The following is a 22,993-nucleotide window of genomic DNA, read 5'->3' as shown; positions in this document are numbered from 1 at the left end:
AGGGCTGTGCCTGGGCCAGCACGGGCCACTCCCTCTCCACCATCCGAGTTGTGAAATACGTGAAAGTGAGAGTGTGTGTGCACAGGGACCAGCTGAGGCTGCAGGCTGCCACACAGTCAGCCCCATGTCCTGGGGCCACGGGTAGTCCGCGAGTGCTGGCTACCCACTCAGCATGTGTCTTGCTGCGGAGGACCCGGCTGGCTCCCGTGGCCTGCGGGCCGTTGTCCAGGCAACTGCAGCTCCCAGCATCCGCTGCCCAGTTCCGGTTCAAGCCCTCACTCTCGGCCGTCTGCTGCCGAGAATGGCCGAGTTGACCGACTGTCAAGGTGGACAGAAGGGCTGATGTCCAGCATGCTAGGGGGACAATCGTGGTGCGAACGGGGACGCGGGGGGTTCACTGTCCACGCAGGAGAAAGCAAGCGTGCGTGGGACCTCAGGAGAGGAGCTCGGGCGGGCACCACAGCTGGAGCCAGCAGGCCCCACGGAGGGCTGGCCGGGGTCCTCCTGGCCGGGGAGGGCGGGTCTGGAGTCTGAGGTCCAGAAGCAGCAACCTCCACGCTTGGAGGGCAGCGAGCTCGGTGCCTCCCGGATCCTGTGCCAGGGGAAGGGCCTGAGCACCAAGAGGTGGTGGGCACACACGCAGGGCCCTGCTGGGGGTCCGGATTTGCTCCTCCACAATGCACTCCTCTCCTGTCTGCAGTGACAGAGTGGGGCTGGGGACAGACACAAGACACCCCAGAGCCCCACTGCCTGCTGGCCACAGAGGAGGTGGCAGACTTGAGGAAGGCCGCGGGCAGGGGTCAGCAGCCCTGGCCAGGTGTCCTCTTGGGGAGTGGGCGCTGCTGCACAGCCAGGACCGGCAGGTCTGCCACCTCTGCCCTGTGGGCACACTGTGACAGTCCTGCTGTCCTGCGGTTCCCCAGACCCCACTGGACCCCGTCCTGTCTCCACCGGCCTCTTCTCCCAGGAAGCCAACGGGATGGGCCCCGGCTCCAGGGGCTCCTTCGGGTCCTTCTGCAGCTCTGAGCGGAGGGAGAAGTTTCCATCTGCGGCAGGTGGTACTTTAGACGGTGTCGCCTGGCAGACAGGTGGCCTGCGTCACCCTAAGAAAGGACATCTCGAGTGATGAAGAGCACAGCCCGTGTCGAGGGAGGCAGCGGTCCCTGGACTCTGCCACCGGAACACCGCGTCTCTGCTGAGAAAATCAGGCAGCAGCTGAGGCCGCGCTTTGACCTTGCTGGGCATTGTGTCCCATGGACATTGGGGACATATTTTCAGGCACATGGAGATGAAACGGGTGAGAACGTTAGGTGGGTTTAGGTTGGGAGGGGCGGCCGGCCTCCTGGAGCTGGACTCCCTGTTCTCCCCCAGCCCCTTCTTCCTGAGGCTCCCGAGAGGCAGACTTTCAGGTCACAGACTCAGGCCCCCAGCTCCCTTCCCGGGACATTTCTCTAGCTGCACTCGCAGAGCCCCAGAGCGGCCCGGGAAGGCGCTTGGCTGGCGTCTGAATCTGAGGTGCCTAAGCTGTGCGGGTTTTAGGCGACTTTAAGCTCCTCTGTGCCCAGGCCAAGAGAAATTGCTTCTTAAAACCTTCTTTTGTAAACTGGAGAAGTGGAAGATTTAACGAATAAGTAGGGGCACTGCTGATCTCCAGGCAGCCGGGTGACCAAGGACAGATAACCAGGTCCTGGTTCCCAGCCTCACGAGTGAGAGCTTTTCATTTCGGGCTGGGGCACATTTTGCATTTGATAATCTAGGATTAGCAGTTTCAAAGATTTAGAATAAGGACACCAGTGTTCCATTTGCTTCTTTTAATTCTGACTTGGAGTTGCCGTAGCTGGGGCTCTGGGGCCTGAGGACACAGCTCTGAGCCTGCGGAAGGCTCCCCTGTCCCTTTGCTGACAGGGGACCCCAGAGAAGTCCCTTTCCTGTTTGGGAGGTTCCCTTGGGCTGTCTTCGGCACACGGAGGTGAGATGAGATGCCTTTCACTGTCATTCTGTGGATCCTCCGTGGGACAAACATGGCCCAGGGTCCAGTCCAGGCTGGGAGCTGGAAGGGCTGCAGGAACAGCCGTCCTCCCAGCCCCGGCAGCTCAGTGGATCGGGAGTTGCTGGGGTCCTCATGAGCCTGGTCAACACTTCATGCCACAAGACCTCTGATGTCCAGCTCTGAGACCTCCCAGGCATGACCCCCTGGGCCCTGTGGTGCCTTTCCTGGTGGGAATGTGAGACCTGGAGTCCTGGCGTCTGGTTGGGAGGGACACCGTAGACCGTCTGCCACAAGCCCTTTCCACCCTGGTTCTTACCCTCCGCCCTGGCGCCCTCTGGGCATAGACCATGCTCCCCCAACACACTAAAGCAAGCCCACGTTCTGCAGGGCAGAATTTTCAAACATCCTCTCCAACACTTTTAGAGCTCCTGGGCCGGGTGCAAGGACTGGAAGGAATTGACTTGAGGCGCCACCTCCCAGGTCTACCCTGGCTGCACACAGGAACCTGCACACTCAGCACTCAGAGCCCAGGGCAGATGGGATTCCTGCTGTGGGGCCGGACGTGGAGGACTACCCCCCACAAAGAAGTGCTAGAACCCATACGGTCCCCTAGTACCATGAGGAAAAGGTCCTTAAAACTTGCTCAACAGCTGGGTGCAGTGGTACATGTCTGTAAGCTCCCTAGGCAGTAGGGAGCACCAGGGAGGCTGAGGCAGGAGGATCACAAGTTCAAAGCCAGCCTCAGCAACTTAGTGAGACTCTGTTTCAAAAAAAAAAAAAAAATTAAAAGGGCTGGGGATGTAGCTCAGTGGTTAAACACACCAGGTTAAATCCTCAGGGCCCCTCCCCCCCAAAAAAAAATCCCAGTAGCACGTCCTGGCAGCGGGGGCCTCCAGAGCCACTGTGCCTCACGGCCTGCTCAGCACAGCATCAGGAACCTGGGGGGCATTACAGACGCTCCAGTGCCTCAGAGGCCGGCTGGTGGGTGCAGCCCGTTAGCAGGGCTCACGTTCACCTCTCTGCAAGGCGGGGTCCACTGCAGCTCCGAACCGCGCTGGGCACAGGAGCTCCGTCTCTCGGTGACTCTGCAGGTCATGAGGGAGCCTGCAAACCCGGCGTGGGAGCGCAGGTGTGGTCATCTGCTCAGGAGAGGGCACGGGCTGGTGGGTCCTCCCGCCCTGGCCCCAGAGAGGGGTTTCCCTGGGGCAGCTAGTTCTGCTGGGTGGCCTGGATCCCTGTCCTAGCCCTGGGTGGCTCTGCACCACTCCAGAATGGGTGACCGCTCCTGAGACCTTCCCATGGTGTCGGTCCTCGGACCCTGAGGTCGTAGCTGCTTTCCTCTTCGCACAGAGCGGGGCTTGCAGGGGCCACCGGCACCTACCCAGGAGCCGGGGCCTGGATTGATGCTGACCCCTGTCCCGCCCTCAGGGCTGTGGCCCTGGCCCTGTGGGGGTGAGGGCTCGGTGTGGGCCTGCAGTCCTGCAGACAGAGCTGCCTCTAACCTCCCTCCGTTTGCTCAGATTCTGGGTTCTCAGGCAGAGCCCTGGTGGACCTGGAGCCCTGGTCTGCATCCCCCGGGACTGTGACAGCCTGGGAGCCGCCCTCAGACACTGAGCCTGCGGGGAGCCAGGCTGGGAACCCCGTGAGCAGGAGGGGGCAGGCCCAGGACAGGGGGCCCACACACTGGAGCACCTCTGGGTGTGGTCTGCATGGAAAGGGTGAGCCAGGGAGCCGTGGGGCCCTGGGCAGCTAGCCATGAGCCGCCCCCGGCCAGGGTCCCCGCCAAGGACCAGGCAAACAAGAGGAAACAGGCAAAAGGCCACAAAGAAGGAGTGGGAGGCCGAGAGAGAGGCCATCCTGCCTGCGAGTCGAGCCCTACCCGGCCACCCACTGCAGGGCCCTGAAGCTCCCAGGGCTTGGAGCCCAGGCCTGGCCCTGCAGTGTCACCCTGGGCTGCAGTGGCCTCTGACCTCACCCAGGGAAGTCGGCCCTGGGGTGCAGGCCCAGCGGAGGGGATGGATGGCCCAGCCCTATGTGCCCAGCCAAGGGCCTGACATTGTCATCAACAGAGTCCCGGAGAAACCGCGAGGTCAGCCGGGGGTGCAGAGAAGCCCTGTTCCAGGCTGGCTGGGCGAAGCCTGGAGCAGGAGGGCCAAAGAGGGGAGGGAGCTCGCCCTGAGCAGGGAACCCCTGCCATCTTGTTTACGCTGCTAATTCTCAGAACCAAAAGGCTTTGCCGAGGACGTTAGGAATTCTGTTTGAAACTGTGGCAGGAATAATTTAAGCCCTCTCTCCCTGCTGGAAGGGAGGGCAGCAGGGCTGGCCTGTGGATGCGCTGGCCTCTTGCCATGCCGGTTCCCTGTGGGCTCTCCTCCCTGGTCAGTCCCTGTGGGCTATCCTCCCTGGTCAGTCCCATTGGGTAGCGATGGGCTAAGGCACTGTGAGGGCTGTGTGTGCCCTGGGGACGCAGGGAGAATGCTAAGGCGATGGGCGCTCCCCCAGGGCCACCGAGGCAGCCCCAGGCCAGAAGTCTCATGGCCAGGTGGACACAGCAGGCTGCCAGGGACAGGCTCCAGGGGGCGGTGGCTGGTGTGCTCTGTGTCCCTGAGTCCCCCAGACCTGCTGGATGGAGGAGCAGCGTTTCTTGGTTTCTGTTTTCTGGCTGGTTTTATCTGTTCTGCTCTTGGCTCTACAGCGAGCCGCTGCCCATCCAAAGGCACAGACACGGAAGACCTATTGGTGGGTCCTGCTGGGGTCACCCGTTGATCTTCACTGCAGGGTGCAGGGTCACCTCGCTGCCAGCTGGGCTGCCTGCATGAGGCATTTAGTCCACAGCCCCGAGGAGGGTGGTGGGGCCTCGTTCCAGAGGGAGCCGTTCCCAGGCCGCTGTCCTCCCGCGGGTCCCACTGCCACCTGGGTCCCCCTGCAGCACAGGTGGCAGCTCTTTTCTCCCTAGGAGCTCGGGAGTGAGTGTTTTCTAAGGGCAGTTGATGTCGTGTTTCTGGGGCAGCCGTCGGGGCCACAGGGGGCCAGCTGTCAGCGTGAGGCCGTGTCCTGCAGGGCAAAAGGCCCCCAGGTTACGTGATCGGCCACTCTCTAGACCCCATGGTAAGCATGGCATGATTTGCCAAGTACAGTGATGCAGGAGCAGGCACTGCCCCTCCGTTCTGGCCACGTCTAGAGAGGCTCTCTGGGAGGTGACGCGACCCAGACCTCTGGGATCCTGGGAAGTTCTTGGGGACTGAGGGCCCCACTTGTTCTGCCTGACCACCAGACTCGTGGACAGCAGCTGCAGGACACCAGCCTCTGGAGGTGAGATGGGGAGTCTCCTGCAGGGTGTGGCTCACTTGTTACGGTTTCTGACAAAGTCGACCTCCTCCTCGCCACGGGCCACAACTTGGTGGGGGTCTGAGAAACAGGTCCGGTCCATGCCTGGGTGGGTGGGGGCTGTTTTACTGGAAAGAGCCAGGGTAAGCTGCCAAGGAAGACCACCCTGGGCAGGGGACCAGCACCAAGGTTCTCTGAAGGCCGATTCTTCCCATACCCAGGTCCACGCCAACGGCGGGTCCTTCCCTGGGGTCAGCCAGGAAGAGGACGGTGTGGCTGCCCTTGACCCTGCTCCTCTCCTCTCGGCTTTTGCAGTGAGAACAATCCTGGGCCGAGCCACTTTGGCGGAGACCGCCTGACCAGCATCAGTCCACTCCTGGATGGTGGGTGTGGCGTGTGGTGAGGGCAGGAGGACTCGGCAGCCACATGACCCAGGACCTCCAGTGCGCACCCCAGACCCTCGCCCTCCCCTGATCAAGCCCTCAGCCTGCCCCTCGCCCACCTGAGAGCCAGGTCCACACAGCTCATGTGGCCCGTGGACTTCACTGAGGTGGTGGAGAAACCCTGGCCTCCTGGTTTTCTCCCAGGACGCTGGCCGGGTCCCAGGTATGCACAGGCTGTGACATGGGCACACATGGAAGGCTCTGACTTTGTCCAGTGGAAAACACCCCCCTGGTTAGCAAAGGCCTGCTCTCCGCCCTCCCCAGGGGTTCCAACCCCGCTGCCAGCTCTGGCTTCCTCCCTCACCCGCTAGCCCAGGACCAGACGGACCCCCAGGCTGGGAGCCACATTGCCCTGTTCCCTCCCAGCATGGACACTGGCCCAGGCCACAGCCACCCGCCATCACTGGGCTTGGGTCTTTAACCAGGGCTCTCGTGTCCAGGTCAGGGACGGGGAATTCCATAGGCACGCAGACCTGCGGGTGCAGCTGCCCTTCCTCCTGGGCTGCCTGAGATTTGCCCCCGCACCTCCCTGGCCAGGGCAACCCGATTCCTGTGCCCCCGACCCGGCCCACCCACCTCAGAACCCCGACTGGTTGACAGCACACGACTCTGGACCGTCTGAGCGGTGGACGGGGAGGAAGACCCCCGTGTGTCCAGCTCCCAGGCAGGTCGCTGAAGTTCAGGCCGAGCCCAGGCCCCCTGACCATGGCCCTGACAGAGGGCGTTTCCCGAGGCGGGGCAGGCGTCTCCCTGCAGGACGTGGATGACGTTCCCTGGCGGGCTGAGACACTCTGACTCCAACAATGATGAGTGTTGTGCTCAGGGGTCCTCGTCACACCGTGGTGGGCTTTGCTGACGATGGTGATCACACTCGTGGTCTAACCTGCTCAGGGTGTGGCAAAGTGACATCAGCATTTCTCGAGTCCCTCGAGCCCCTGTGGGCAGTGCATTGGCAACATCAGTCTGCCCAGGCGGAGGGAGGCCTGGGTGGAGGTGGAGACCGTGGCCTCTGCCCTCAGGGACAGACGGGGTGTGGTGAGCACACACTGAGAGTCCAGGGCAGCCTGGACCACCAGGCGGGAGCTGGCGCACAGCAGGGTCGCACAGGGCTGCGCTTGTGGTTCAGCCGCGGGAGGAATGACACCTGCACGTGTTTCCCTTGGAGTTCAGAGGGAGCAAGATCTAAGAGGGGCCAGGCCCGCCCGGAGAGAGGCCCTCAAAGCTCTGAGACCCAGAGTCCACCCTTGAGGTGCCACGGACTCACTGAGGTCTGAGTGGAGGCGCTTCCTCTCCCGACGGGGGGAGGGGTAGCAAAGTCTGCCTCCCGCAGAGGAGGGGCCCGGGGCACCGCCGTGCTCTGCGCCCACACTGCTCCGTTTTAACAAGCCTGAGAAAACCCACTGTGTCTCTGGGTCTGAAATCCCAGTGGGATTCGGAAAGGGGGATTTCCCACTGTCCCTGACACAAGGTTCTCTTAACCCAGGGCTTCAGCTGGCGCGAGAGCCCTCCCAGCCTGGCCTCGCCTCCTGCTCCTTGCAGGACCTTGGTTGCCACGGCTCTGAGCCCACAGCCAGGCCACGCATCCTGGGCCTGGCTGAATGCAGTTTGTGTGCTTCTTCAATATGGCACGAGAGTCTCTGACCTCATGTGATGGCCCCCCTGGGATGATGCTGTGCTGGTCACTTCCATAGCTGGACATTTGTCCAAGCATCCTTGCTGCTTCTGTAGTGGTGGTGGTGCCCAGCCTGGCCAGCCCTGCTCGGGTCACACTGTGCCTGCCACCCGGCTGCACACACAGACGCCGCTGAGCGAATGTTGTCTGGCTCAGGGACCGGGATGTGACTGGCCACCTTGGGGCTAACAGGTCCTTGTGCAGAAAACGCCAATCACTTCCCCTCTTGGGCCTCATGGTCCCCAGCTGGACTCACAGGACGTCTCCCAGTCAGGTCGCCCAGCACACCGAGTCTGGTTGTGCCCCTGGTTTCTCAGCTGGTCTTGACGGCTTCTCCCAGACACTGCCTGTCCATCACCATGGAGTGGCCTCACCAAAGCACCACAGCAGGAAAGAGCTGCCCCAGCTGCCCTCCTCCCATGGGGACAGAACTGCCAAACCTTAGACGGGGACAACAGGCCACAGTTCCCTGGCCAGGTAGAGACAGAGCAGATGGACATTCTGGATCCTTCTATGAATTTAACTCTAGTGGCCTCAAATTCAGACACGGAGAGCTTGTGCCTCTTGTCACCAGGTGCTGAGGACAATACCTCAGATCACGCTCTCCAATATCTGCCACCTTGCGGCTCACCCAAAGTCACCAGCTGGCCAGGACAGGCAGGCCCACATCCTCTCCAGCATCTCAGGCTTCCTGCCCAGGACAGAGGCCTCCACAGACCCCCAGGCCCCCACCCTCCTGCAGCGACTGCAGCCTGGGGGAAGGCAGGGTGCAGGGTGGACAGGGCCCAGGCCCTCAACTCTCAGGTCAGGACTGCAGCAGCTTCTGAGCCGCCCGTTGGTGGAGGGCCTCATGGAGACGGGGCTGTGGTTTCGAGAGCCAGCTCTTCTCTGATCCTGCAGCAGAGACGCCCGAGGAACGGGGCACGTCACCCTGTCCTGGGGCTCTGCTGCTCCTGAGCCCTGCTTGGGGACAGGAGCAGGTGCCTGGGTGCCGTGATTTTCCCTCAGCACATGCCCATTAGGTGGGTGTCACTGCAGTCTCTGCTGGACACAGTCCCCTCCTTCCTCCCCTCACTGGACCCCAGGATCCACCACCAGTGGCCAAGGTGTGGCTTCTCCAGCAGCCCCAGTCTCAGTGGTGTGCGGGTGACTGGCCCGGACCCCCCACACGCTGACCCCTCCGCTCTGAGCGTGTGAGCATGTGCCCGTGTGTGTCTGTGTGCCTTTCCCTGGGAGAGGGCAGGAACGCTCCTCCGGTTCCAGTGGGTATGAAACGGCCCCCACATCCCTTGTTGCACTTAACCCCAGGGCAGCCACAGTGTGGGTCTCCGCAGCCCCTTCCCAGAGCAGTGAGCGCTCCCAGGGGTCTAACTGCGGCAGGCAGGGCGCCTGGCCTTCCTGGGCGCGCCTGGGCTCCGGGGAAGCTCCTTCCTCATCTCTTCACTGGGCATCCAGGGCCCTGTCCTGGGGCCTCTGAAGCACACAGGCCCCTAGGCCAGGGGCCCAGCACCAGGCCAGGACATGTGTGTCCTCTTGGCCCTCACAGGAACATGTCCCAGGGACACAGTTTGGACCTGGGTGCATGAACTGTTGGCCCCAGGGAGGTTTTCTTTTATGATTGAGCTGCTTTCCGGAAAACGTTGCCCGAGAGGTTTGAGGCTTCTTTTCTGCCCCCTGTGAGCTCGGGTCTGTCGTGCTGTGTGGGTGGGGCCAGGCTCGGCCCTAGCCACAGCCTGCTGGACAAGCACCAGCGATCAGAGCCCTGACCTTCTCAAGGCCACAGGAGGCCAGGCGTGCAGGGAGCTGGCCCCCCGGGGTCTGCATCTTCCAACCGGGGCCACTGTGGCTGGTTGGCGTGTGGGCTCTGCTCCCCAGCCTGGCTGCACATCTGAAGAGCGCTGTGCTCAGGCCTGACAGCAGGGCCGGGGCCGGGGCACCGAGAGTCGACCCTGTGGCTGAGCCAGAGCCCTGCCTGGGACCCTGTGGGACCTGTTGGAACTCGTAGGCAGCCTGGCCCCACAGGGGTCCCTCCGATCCAGACCCAACCACTGTGAGCCTCACTCCCTACCCTGGTGCCCACCCAGCAGCACCTGCTGAATGTCACCCCACCACCCACACACCCCCCTTTGGTGGCTTTTTTTAGAACTGCTGGTCCCTCTGCCCAGGGGATTCTGTCCTGCCTGGCCCGTCCTCCTGGGACACTGTCCCTCCTTCAATCTCTGCCGACGTCACATCCTCCTGTATTAAGGTCCCTCTCTTCCCACTTCTCCGCTTGTTCCTATTAACTTTCTTGAGTGGAGCAGTTTACAGACACAAACCAGTGCAGGTGCCCACAGCCAAGCTGGCCCCACACGTGGGCAGGACCCTCTGTGCTCGGCCACTACCCCGTGAAGAAAGCCTCCCCACCAAGGCCATGAGGCCTGACGGCACGAGCAGCGTCCCCAGCCCGTCGCCCCTGCACGCAGGGGAACTGCCCGCCTGGCCGCACTCGGGTGAGCTGGGTGGCGCTGCTCACAGCCTGCAGGCCGTGGCGCTGGGCTCTGTTGTCTGGGAATGTTCCAGGCCCTTTCACTCCCGAGAGGTCCCCTCAGTGCTGCAGAGCAGCATGGAATAGGTCATGGAATAGGGCCATCGTGTGGGATTGTTTCACCAAACCACGGCCCCAGTCACCAGGCTCACCTGGGGTGCACAGCAGCCCGGGGACGCCCTGCAGGACGCGTCCTTCTTCCCCCTCTCAGGTGCTGGCCCCACCCCCAGGGCCCTGTGCTGGCCACCTGGTGCACAGGTGACCAAGCCTCTGGGCATTTGCCTACATAAGCAGCAACTGCTGGGCAAGAAAGACACACCTTGTGGTTTTTCCTACTTACCACCCGATGCTTTCCAGATGGCGGGGCCCATTCCTGCACCCACTGAGGGCTGGACCACCCCAATTCCTCACCAGCCAGCAATGGCACCTCCTTGGGTCTGTTTCCAGGGTGACCAGTGAGCTCCTCCCCACCTGCTCATAGCCCTGGCCGTGGGAATTCTGCACAACGCTTGCCACCCAGAGGTGGTGGCTCCCTGGGGGTTCCAAGGCACGGGGCCTGAGACCTGGAGGCTGCTCCCACATGTGCTCACGTGCTGGGCTTTCCTGGCTGGACTATGAGCATCTGAGGCTGGGCATGGTGGCCTGGGAAGACGACAGGGCCTGGCAGGTGACCCCGTCCTCACTGACCTACCTGCCTGCGTGAAGTCCAGGTGCAGCTTTGCCAGACAGGCCAGAGGGTGCTGCCCAGCCCAGCCTCAGATGGCATCCTGACCACCTTGGGGGGCAGGCTGGTCTGCTTTGCTTGTCCTGTGCACCCCTCTTCTTTTTATATTCCTCAGGGAGCTGGTTCTCAACGCTGTTCAAGGGGTTTGGCAGGAATGATGCCCACAGGTCACATGACCTGGGACTGGCCACTCAAAGCTTTAGCCTTCTAAGCACAGTGCTAGCTTCCTGCTGGACATAGGAGCCAAGCAGAGCTGACGAGGGTCCTTCCTTGGAAGTTTGCTGGAACTGCTGGAGGAAAGAACCTCTCTCCAGACCTTGGAGTGGGGGTCCTGAGTGTGGGGTCAGCTCAGGGCCTGTGTTGGAGGTTCTGCTGAGATGGGGGCTAACTTCAAGGACAGATCCACGTGATGAGGAGGAAGCTACCTAGTGACATCCATGTCACCCGAGCTCCTAGATCCGGCTGTGCCTGGAGCAGGTACAGCTCCATGAGGTTCACTGACACATGCTAGAAGTCTGGCCCACATTTTGGGCTCTGCCTTTGAGAGGTGGCTTTTGCAGTGAAGGAACCCTGATGTCCCCTGCAGACCGCTGAGCCACCTTTTGCTCCTGGTCTCCTGCTCACACCTTGATGTCTTCCACGTGGGCACCCTGCCCAGGACTCCCTGAGCCTCTAAGACTCAAGTCCTCCCTTCTCTACCAGATCCCACTCTGGGGCACCCCTGCAGCTGGAGCCCCGCACACCCAGAGCCAAACGTACCATCAGGGAGGGGGTGCGTCCAGGAGGGACAGGGAGGGGCTCAGCAGGGCTGCTCAGTGAGGCGGAGGCAGGGCTGGGCTCAGGAGGAAGGGGCACAGGTGACAGCTGAGCAAGCTCTAGGGGACTGGCGGCAGGCCGGGGGGCGATGGAGGTGAAGGGAGGCCGGGACAGCTCTGTGCCACTTGTCCCTCTGTGCCTTGTGCCTGTTTCCTCATCTGCACCGTGTGGCCCCAGACACCTGCCTCCTGACGTCTTGGGACAATTAGAACCACTCATGGGAGCGTCTGCGTGGAGCCTGGCCCAAGAGCCCTCCACTGAGCACAGATCTCCTTTCCCACCTGCCGCCCTGCAGCTCCGATGGCCCTCAGGCCACTTGGGTGGCTGGACATTGCCTGCCTGAAGTGTCCCCTGTGGGAAGCACACATTGGGAGCCGGAGCCGCGCTGCCTCGGGTGCTGCCCCACCAGCCTGCCAGCCCCCACCATTACACCTGACCGGCTCCTGACGGGCCGCAGAACCGAGTTCCTAACTTGGGTGGATTCCATCCACAGGAGGGAAACTCGGAGGAGCAGAGATTTCGGCTATAATCCCCAGCCAAAGCTACCTTAACGGGTAATCAAGTTACTGTTTCATATTTCCAAATAAAGTTGAACAGTTGAACTGAAAGATCTCATTTGGGAACCGAACTTAAATTTAAATACTGCCTACCTCACGGTATTAGGGATTTTTAGACTTTCAAATACCGAGCCCGGGGAAATTGGTTTGGACAGGCTCTCTGTGGCACTGTTAATTGCCAGCTTGGACGGATCGTACCAAGCATACCAAGTACCCGGCAGGTGCCGCATGATCTGAAAGCAGCCAGAAGATGGTCGGAACCGTCCAGGCCACCCAGAGGGGACCTGCAGCACTTCAAGGCCACGTGGCAGCCGCAGAGGCACTGTCAGGTCACCTTAAGTTGTCCTTCAAAGCAAAACTCCACAGGAAACATTCATGTCTTTATAACTCCTTCAGAGATGGAGAAAAGAGCAACAGGACCCTGGGAACAGGGTGCTCTGGGCCCCACCCACTTTCCTGGTGTGACCCCCTCCTCCCCATCGCACACAGCAGGGTGGCTGCCGGTGGGAGCAGCAGTCTGACTTTTGGAATTCGAGCCCAGTTCCACCTTGAGTGGCCGTGGGAGAGACTCTGGCCTCTCTGAGCCTGTGACCCACTGGCGCTGCATGATCAGGGTGCACCGCCTACCTCGGGGCTGAGCCAGGCAGGGAGGGGCACCGGGTCCCTGCAAGTGCATCACGTATGCGGCCCGCACAGCCTCCCTGACCACAGAGAAGGGGCTGAGGGACACCCAGGACCCAGGCAGGGAGTCTGCGTCCCTGAGGAGGAGGGGCCGGTGTGTCTTGGGGCCTGTGTGTCCGTCCCTCCACCTCCCAAGCCACCAAGGGCCCCAGGTCCAACCGGGGAAGCAGAGCAGGCTTCTGGTGCAGGGGGGGAGGTTAAAGTTCCTGTGGAGATCGCAAACCCGAGGCCCGGAGCATCCACACAGGAGCTTACAGCTGGCACTCACTCCCGGGCATCCCTGGAGACGTTAAAACAGCCCTCCACAGGATGAGACGAATTTGATCTGTTCCCCCTCTGGAGTGTAATGGCTGGGTGTCAGCTTCCCCCGACACGTACATCAGCCAGATGCAGGGACCTGCCTCTGTAGAACCCCCAGTTTATGGCTATTTAAATGTAATTCAGTTTATTTAAGCTATTCAAATATTATCTGATTATTTAGAAATATTGGTAGGGGCTAATTTTAAGTAACAGTTGATCAGAAGCGTAGCAGCTATAAAATCAACCCTCCATCACCATGGCTCTGGAAAGTGGCTGTATTTATTTAACACACATTAAAACCTTTTAAAATTTGCATTAAGAGAGCCTTGAGCTTGGTGAAGTCTCAGGGGACTCAGGTTGTGATAAAGTTGCTGTCACCTCTGCCCTCGGTGTGGAACGAGGCCGGGTCAGCGGAGGCTCATTTTCACCGACTGCAGCTTTAACAGGGAGCACAGAGCAAGCTGGTGAGAGGAAGGGCCAGCGCTGGGCAGTGGCCAGGCCTGCGACACAGGCCACAGAGGGTCCTTGCTTCTCCTGTGGCCGGGAGGTGCAGCCACGGGCCCTGTGGCCCTGCATTGGTGGCTGACCTGCATCCCAGGTCAGGGAGTGGCTGAGGAGTGGCACTTCATGGTGCCCTGGATTGGGGCTTGCCACTTCCAGCCCAGGCACAGGGACAGCGAGACCCAGAGGGGAACCCAGAGCCTTGCTGGAGCTGTGCCTTTCACTCTGCCTCCCTGGCTTAACCCAGGAGCAGGCACCGTCTGCAGCAGGGGCCCGAGGTGCCCGAGGCTCCTGGCGTGACATCTGTGTCCTGTGTCCAGGCCCTCACCTGCTGGGCTCCTCTGCCCCTCTCCCAGGCCAGGGTGGGTCAGGGCTGCCTCTCCACAGGGCAGCCACTAAGTGTCTTTCAGGGGACAATCTCAGACTCCCCTGACAGCCATCCTGTCGCGGCCTGCCCTGGTTTCAGAGTAGTTTTGGAACTGCCTCGGCTAATAGGAACGCCCCGGCACTCTGTGTGACCCTCCCAGGCTGCCTGCACTGTAGAGGGCTTGGTGGTGACAGTCCCGGCATCTGCTCCAGGCCTCCTGCAGTTCCACACCTGCCCTGTAGGAGGTGCTCCCACCCAGCGGCTCCGTGTGCTGACTGTGTCACATGCCATCAACACACTTGGCTTTGCTGTGTGCTGTTTTGGCTGTCAGAGGAGCCACTAGATCCTGCCAGGAGTGGACACAGGTCACCAAGTGCGCTGCCACCTGCCAGTCCACATGTGCTGAAAGCCCTCCCCTGGTCCACAGACAGGAGGCCCAGGACACCTTCTGTCCTACCTTCCGTCAAGGCCGGGCTGAGGTGTGGGAGGAGGCTGGTTCCAGATAGCCAGGGACCTTCTCAGGAGGCCTGGCCCAGGCAAGCCCGGAGTCTCAGGCCTGAGGCCCCTGCTGGGCCAGCCTCTCAGCTTCTGTGTGTTCCGAGAGCCCTGTAGGCCCTGTGCACAGTGCCTGGGCCTCCTCTGCAGGGAGCAGACAGAAGGCAAAGCCCTGGGTGACAATGGCCCTGTGACGGAGCCCGATATCCACAGCCCAGCATGTCCCTGCCCTGGGGTGGGACTGCAGGAGGCTGTGGGCTCCTACCTGGTGCTGACGGAGCAGTGTGCCCTGTGTGAGTGAGGCCTGGCGGTGCTCAGCTCTGCAGCTTGGAGTCTGACTCCTTGCATGACGTGTCTGTCTCAGGGAGGGTGGAGTGGTTGGCAGGGGCACCACCCGGACTCGCTTCCAGAGAGGTGGGAGCTGTGGTGTCATGGGCAAGACCATCACATATCACCACCATCCCCATCACCACTATAATCACCATCACCATATCATCACCATCCCATCATCACCATATCATCACCATCCCCATCACCACTATAACCACCATCACATATCACCACCATCATCCCCATCACCACTATAACCACCATCACCATATCACCACCATCCCCATCACCACTATAACCACCATCACCATATCATCACCATCACCATATCATCACCATCACCATCACCACTATAACCACCATCACCATATCATCACCACCATCACCATATCATCACCATCACCATATCATCACCACCATCACCATATCATCACCATCACCATATCATCACCACCATCACCATATCATCACCATCACCATCACCACTATAACCACCATCACCATATCATCACCACCATCACCATATCATCACCATCACCATCACCACCACCCCATCACCATTATTATTGTCATCATCCCCAACCCCATCCTCATCACCATCACCATCCCCATGACCACCATCCCCATCACCATGACCACCATCCCCATCACCATCACCATTATCATTATCACCATCCCCACCCCCACCATCATCACCATCACATATCATCACCACCCTAACACCATTATCATCCCCACCATCCCCACCATCCCCATCCCCATTATCATTATCACCATCCCCACCACCATCCTTATCACCACCATCCCCATCACCACTATAACCACCATCACCATATCATCACCACCATCACCATATCATCACCATCACCATCACCACCACCCCATCACCATTATCATTGTCATCATCCCCAACCCCATCCTTATCACCATCCCCATCACCATGACCACCATCCCCATCACCATGACCACCATCCCCATCACCATCCCCATGACCACCATCACCATCACCACCAGCACCATTATCATTATCATCCCCCTCCTCCTCCTCATCATCACCATTCCCATGACCACCATCCCCACCATCCCCACTATCACCATATCACCACCATCCCAGTGACCACCATCCCCACGGCCACCATCACCATGACTACCATCCCTATCCCCACCCCCATGACCACCATCCCAGTGACCACCATCCCCACGGCCACCATCCCCATGACCATCATCCCCCTCCCCCTGATCACCATCACCACCACTGTCATCACCACCATCACTCTGCCACTACCCACTGCCATCCCCATGTAAGTAACCACCATCCCCATCACTGACATCAAAGCATCACCGTCTCCCCGCCACCCATCACTGCCATCACCAGTACCCCCATCATCATCACCGTCATCGTCATCGTTATCACAGCCATCAGCGCTGGTCGGCCAGCAGCAGGGACAGGCAGTCCACAGCCGGGGAGCTTGGACGCACACACGTCACATTGGGAGCAGAGGCCCCTCCTGTGAGTTGGACTTACTCAGGGCTCCGAGGACGCCCCCTGCCGTGCCCCAGCTGGCTCCTCCAGGGCAGAAGGGGCGGGTGGGCGGATGGCCACGGCCTGCTCTTTGGAGCCTCAGCCTCGGAGGGAGGGAGGGAGGACCCCAGGGTCTTTCAAGTCTCAGGGCGTCGGCTCCCACATCTTACAAACTTAGAGGATAAAAGGGTTTATTGGGGGTTTCCAGCCTCTATTCTAATTAAACAAGATGTTCATCCCTTGATCCTTGCTGTCTCTGCACAGGGGTCCTGTGGACCCCCTCCCCCATTACCCTCCTCCTGGGACTCTTGTCCCTGTCATCTGACTCACTTGCAGCAGCATGAGGGGGGCTTGATAGCCACATCAGGTCCCTTCGAGTCTCAAAGTAAAACGCTGAGTCCTCCCACAGCCACCCGCCCCCGTGACCTGGCCCTGAGGCTCTCAGCTCATCTCTCACCCTCTCCCTGGGCATGGCTGTCTGTCACTCTGACCTCCTGGCTCTTTCTCGGGACCCTGAGCCTTTCTGGAGCTCCTGCCCCCAGTCACCACAGTTCTACCGCCATTGCAGTGGTTCCCTCCTCAGAGGTGGCTCAGTCACCTTACCTGGGAGAGCGTGCTGGCACCCATGTCCTCTGGTCCCAGATGTACCTGTTGTGCGCTCACCCCTCTCCTCCACCCCGCCCACCTGCTTCCTCCACAGCCCCCTCCCGGAGGGCAAGCTGGCTCAGCAGGGGAGGACTCAGCTGTCCCCTGGTGTCATCAAGGACATACTCATGGTCCCCCAAGAGGGCCACCGCTCCAGAGTGAAGGCTACCCCGGTACAACAAGGGATGGGCCGCCTGGCCCCAACATCCCGGGAAGACTCCCCACTGTCTGCCTCTGGTCCTCAGGGCGCTGCACCCCGAATCCCCTGGACCCCACTACCCTTACCTGGCCCACCCCTGGTCTGCGTCCTGCCCAGCCACACGAGGCCTATGGCCACTGCTGGACTTGGAGTGCCCCTGCTGGAGCCCTCACCCTGGACACCCGCCACAGGGCACCGCAGCTCAGTGACTGCACTAAATCCCCAAATATTAAATTGATGATGGAAATCTAAAATATTAATGTATTCTAATTGAATATTCTCTGATAAATTATCCGAGCGTTTGCAGCAATTTGATTTTACTTTCATTTCTTAAGACACTTTCAGCTGCATAAATACAGCCATTAAAGCAATTCAAGCCAGGGGACCTTTCCTGCTCAGATGGGGAAGGTGCACACAGGGCTGCACGTTCCCTTCCCATGACTGATCACACCACAGAACCCAGGCACCAGGTCCCTTGGGCTTTAGCAAGGACGGTGTGAACTCCCGGTAGGCACAGGGAGATGTGTGGTCACGGGGAGGCTCGGGGCAGCCGGGGACAGCCCATCCTGCTGTGCTGGGACCACTGGGGCAGCACTGGCCAGGCCCCATGTGTACTGCCCCCACCAGGGGTGGGAAGAGGCAGCCCCTGCAGGTCACGGGCAGGGCCAAGGGCCACCTTATTTCTGCGCTAGGGCTTCTCCACAGAGGCCCTTCCTTGGGGCTGAGCTGACGGCCCAGGGGTGGCTCCCACAGTCAATCGTAGGTAGTCTCCCCGTCCAGTCGTGGTCACTGTGTCTGCACAGAGGGAAGGTGCCACATTGTCACCATCTGTTTATTGGGGAGAAAAGCCAACACAACCAGATTCTGGGAACATGTTGGTTCCTTCCCAGGGACAGTCGGTCCTTTATGCCCTGCTCACCATGGCCTCTCTGGCCCCAGAAAACGTGCTCATCAGGGATGGGAGGTCAGCAGACTCTGCTCCGCGGGGACTCAGCTCATGCTCCCACCTGAACCTCTGTAGGAGATTCTTCTAACTCTAGGCATCCTCACAAGAAAAGTATGGAGCCCCCAGAGCCGATACGGAGCCGGTTATCAGAAGCAGGGAGATGCACACGGCAGGCTTCAGCCCCCCGGTCTTTGCCTGGCTGAGTTGTCACGCTGCTGTCATGTGTCATCTACACAAGTCATACAGCCCCACGGTTCAACCCTCCGGCTTCACCTTGTGAGAAATGAAGGGAAGGTCACTGTCTTCCCAGTGGCCCACAGAGCCTCTTCCTGCGTCTCCGTCCCTTCCTGCGGGTCTGAAATTTGGGCTGATGTCAGTGTTTTCAGCTGAAGAAGGTCCTTCACACTTCCTGTAGGTGTGCGGGTGACATGTTCCCTCAGTGTGCACATCAGGAACGACTTTTCTTCATTCCGCCTTGTGGAAGGCATTCTGTTGGGTGTGGCATTCTGGTCACCCCATTGGCCCGTGGCTGCCATTGTTCTGGAGGGAAGTCACCATCTCCCCTCTGCGGCCATCATGGGGTCTGCTCCCCTCTGCTCGGGGGCTTCTCGTTATGGCTGAGAACGGCTTTGTTGGATGTACCCTGTCCAGATTCATTATGTTTTTTGGATCTATATGTTTGTTTCTCTACCAAATTTGGGGGAAATTCAACCTTTATTTCTTCGATGAATTTTCTCAATCTCCCTTTTGTCTTTCTCTGGATCCCTTGCCATTGTCCCACTGAAACTGTATGTTTCTGTCCTCCCACCAGCCATTCTTCAATGGGATGATCTTATTGATCTATCTGCAAATGCTCTGACCCTTTCCTCTGCCTTCTACAGCCTATTCCTCAGTGAGGTCTTCATTAGAAAGGACGTACTCTTCAGGTTTCCCATTTCCATTTGGTTATATTTTTAAATATTCCATTTTGTGCTGTTTATTCCCTATCTCTTAAATCATTCTGACTACATTTTCTTTAACTCTTTATGTTCAGAAGAGATATTTGAAGTTCCTGGCTGCTGGTTTTAGTAAGCCTTTTCCCGGCCCCTTCTCCCAGTCCTGTGCATCCAGAGGGACCAAGGGACAGAGCGACTCATCAGCACCAAGAACAGGACGCCCCTCTCCACACTCTGGGGGCTAATTTCCAAACAGAGGGACGAGTCCTTTCCACCGAGGATTGGAATCATCGAACAGAATCTCACCATCGTTTTATCAAAGTACAGCTCAGACTGGGTTGTGATTTTCTTCAAGGGGAAGAAGAAAATGCTGGCCGATGGGTGACCGTCTTGACCACAGAAACACAGACCCCCCTGCAGGACGGGCAGCCACAGTGGCTGCTGGGGGCTTGGAGGCACACAAGCAGCAGGTGGCATCCTGCCCAATGCGAGACGCTGGCTTTCTGTGCCAGGACCACAGCACAGAGGTGCCACCAGGCCACTTGGAAAGACGCGCGGCTGGCTGGACCACAGTGTGTCAGAAGTCACAGGCCGGCTCCGTGCCCTGCCCCACCTGCTTCCACAGGAGACAGCCTTCAAAACTAACCCAGAGAGCTTCGGCCACCACCAAGAAGGCCCTGCCCTGGGGCCCTCCTCCCTCCCTGCTGGCCTCTGCTCTGCACCGCGCAGGCCTCCAGGGACGAGGCCAGCCTCGGCCTTCCTGACACCGTGTGCAGAGCCTGCCTGGCTCCCGGTCGCCCCCCACCACCCCCTGCCCAGCAGGAAGGGCCCCACTCACCCTCACGAGCTGCTGCGGGAAGGGCCCGCGCGAGTTCTCCGGCACGTTGATGGGGGGGATGACCCAGTCTCGCTTCTGCCGCCTCAGCCCCCCGGAGCGCTGGTGCGGAGGCCAGGGCAGCAGCGTGTCCCTTGGGGGCTGGGAGGGGTCCAGGGTCACGTCTTTCTTCTTTCCTCTCTGCAGCATTGAGTGGAGGGAGACAAGAGTCAGGGGGGTCTGGTCAAGTCTCGCACCCAGGAGGAGCACGTCTGTTAGGAGAACCTGCCGCTCCTGGTAGAGGGAAGCTGTGAACTCTGGGAACTCTGCGCAGAGTCAGGAAGACATCGGGCAAGACCCTCATCGATACTCAGGGCCTGGGTTACAGGATTAGAGGGGAGAGGCAGCTCAAGAGGGGCACAGCCACCAACAATGTCACCAGCAGGGTGGACCAGGGCTCCTGTCATTTGTTCATGTTTTGGTGCTGGTGGTTGAACCCAGGGGTTCATGCTAAGCACACGCTCCACCATGGAGCTCTATTCCAGTTCAGTAAGGGCTTCATAAACCCCCAATAATGGGGGAAAGCATGGAAGACCGACACATTTTAATTTTAAACTCCTGTTTATAAAAATAGACCCACAAAGCAAATGATAAGTTTGGAAAATATAATGTATAACCAATTTGATGAGTGTTAATAGCCTCTATAGAAAGAGCTCTTACAAATCAATAAGAAATAACGAAGTATTTTTTCATAACAGGAAAAGGACATAAAAAGATAGCAAAATAAATATTAATGGCTAATAAACTTGTGAAAATGTCCACATCTTCCTGTCCACCTGTCCAACTGACAAGACCAAGCAGGATTAACACACGGGGAGCCCGTTGTGACTCAGGCTGTGAGTGGGGGCGGTGGCAGGGGTGTGGGGTTTGGGTTCAGCAGATGAGAGCCTAATGTTTCTGGCATCACTAGAGCGTGTCCCGCCTCCTCTTTCTGAACTGGGCATGGTGGCGAGAGCTCTGGGTCAGATGACAATGAGGAATGTGGCCGTCACCTGTGTGAGCCTGTGTGAGCCTGCGTGTGCTGCCACTGCGGCTCCCAGAGCTGTTGGGCCCTGCGGCCAGCACAGCCTTCCCCACCAGGGTGCCAGCAGTTAACCAGAGCCCCAGCAGCCCTGCCCGGGGACAGCAGCTCCGCAGCTGGAAATGCGTCCCGAGAGCCTGGGTGGACGAGGGCGTCCAGGGAGATGCGTTCACGGTAGTAAAATCACCAGGAAAACCCTGGATACCTGGGCAAGCCCTCAGTACAGCCACATCTGGGACGCTACTGTCACTGCGTGCCACTCTGGGGTCTTGTTCTGTGCTATGGCTTTGCCCTCTACTTGCAGGCTCCCTGGATGTCAGAGCTCACACGACGTCCCAGGGCAGCAGAGTGCCCACACGGTGCGCGGGTGACACGTTCATGTCCCTGTCTCCTCACAGCAAGCTCAGCTCTGCCCAGGTCCACGCTCACCTTAGTCTGAGTCTCTGGGAGCCAGAGGAGGCAGAGCCCGGTCAGCACAGCCCAAGGCAGAGGGCCATGCTGGCTGGGCACCTGACCGAGGCTGCCCTCCATCCAAGGGCCCTCTGTGGAGCCCAGGACCCAGGCAAGGATACCTGTTGTGCTCAGCATGGTTCTGTGGGCTGCCCCTGCCTTGTGCGTGGAAATAAGGCTGCACACAGAGCGGCTGCCTGCCGGGTGCAGAACCATCCTGGCACCCGCCCCTGCTCGCCACCAGTGCCACAGACCACCCGGATGAGGACACCAGGAGCCCCTGCACCTTCCTCCCGTCGGGCCTGCATTCAAGAGTCTTCAACAATTAAAAACCCAAAGTGTCCCCTGGGTCCCCCGTCAGAATGAGGGAGGTGTGACGTCATTTAATGTCAGATAAACAACGATAACTGGAGCCTTGTTCTGACATTTAGGTTCCAGGCTCTGGCCAAACACTGTTCCATGCACTCTCCCCCAGAATCCTCCTATCAGCACTCCAGTGGGAAGCTCATCACTCCACTCTGCTAGGGAGGAAGCAGGGGGAACTTGGAGAGGCCACACAGCACCCAAGGCAGAGGAGGGCCTGACCAACCCCAAGGACAGAGCACCGGCCAGGTTCCTCCTTCCAGGGCCTGGCTGTCCATGGGCCAGCATCTCTTGGCCTGTCCTCAAGGGAGGTGTGCAGTGGGCAAGGCAGAAATGGATATTCCTGCGAAGAAGTGGGGGGCGGGCCCTGAGGGTGCCCCCTGCCCTCGGGGCCCCCTTTAAACCGAGGGGCTGGGAGACTCATCTCTCAGGCTGGTCCTGGGTCAGCGGCTGGCACCAGGTGCTCGTCAGGAACACACCTTCTTGGCTGTGGGGGGGCGGCAGCTGGCACTCACTGGGCCGCAGGGTGACTGACGGAGCTCTGCAGATGCGCCCTGCCCAGGTCCCCGGCCCACGGGAACAAGGCTCACCTGTCCCCAGGTACCTGCCTCAGGAGAAGGGATGGGCCACTTCTGCTCTGCAGCCCATCTGGAGGACAGACTGGCCAAGCGCCACTCTGCCCTGGGGTGAGGGGAGGGGCCTGGCCTGACGCACCACCCCTGAGAGGAGGGTCTGCAGCTGGGGCCCTCCCCTCCCAGGGTGGGGCAGAGACAGCCAGGCTCCGCAGGAGATGCCTCCACCCCAGCAGGGCTGCCGGGACCCGCACCCAGACCCCCCCCTCACACAGGTTCTGACACAGCTGGCCTCCACCTGCTCTGTCTCCATTTGCTACGGAGGAGCTGGCGCGCCGTTAATTTCCCTAGTGTTGTTTAAATAAATTGCACATATTTGCTACTATTTTAAAGCTGTGAGACAAATGTAATAACAAAATCTGGTGAAAATCAATGCCAGACCTGCACAGGCTTCTGCCTGGAAGATGCACCCACTTCTTTGGAAGAAAACCATCGATGACAATTAGCAGTTACCCTGTTGCAATAGCATGTTCTTTTGAACATGCGATAATCTGGGGCCTTTCAGACATGGCATAATCACAGTAGTTATCACTAATGCTCCCAGTTCCCCTTAAAACACTTCCTAGCAGATGTCACCGCCAGTCCTCTTCATTCTGCATTTCTGAGTGAATGGGGATAGCGTATTGGGTAAGGACTGAATGTGACCTCTGCTCTTAATCAATACTACAGAGCACGT

The 22,993-nt window shown here is 59.5% G+C and overlaps 1 protein-coding gene across 2 annotated transcripts in view; it reads right to left on the bottom strand.

Moving 5' to 3' along the window:
* The window catches only part of Cdh4 (cadherin 4), a 409,216-nt gene that overhangs the window by 86,105 nt on the left and 300,118 nt on the right, over nucleotides 1-22,993 (bottom strand). The window contains exon 4 of one of the 2 annotated variants that reach the window (XM_026407825.2): nucleotides 19,816-19,988. In XM_026407825.2, the coding sequence (XP_026263610.1) occupies nucleotides 19,816-19,988 (173 nt within the window). Of the gene's footprint in view, nucleotides 1-19,815; nucleotides 19,993-22,993 lie in introns of both variants that reach the window. The other variant, XM_026407824.2, reaches the window with a different exon arrangement.

This window comes from Urocitellus parryii, chromosome 6 (genome assembly GCF_045843805.1).
Source record: "Urocitellus parryii isolate mUroPar1 chromosome 6, mUroPar1.hap1, whole genome shotgun sequence".
Lineage (NCBI taxonomy): Eukaryota > Metazoa > Chordata > Mammalia > Rodentia > Sciuridae > Urocitellus > Urocitellus parryii.
This window is presented reverse-complemented; position numbering and strand designations above follow the sequence as displayed.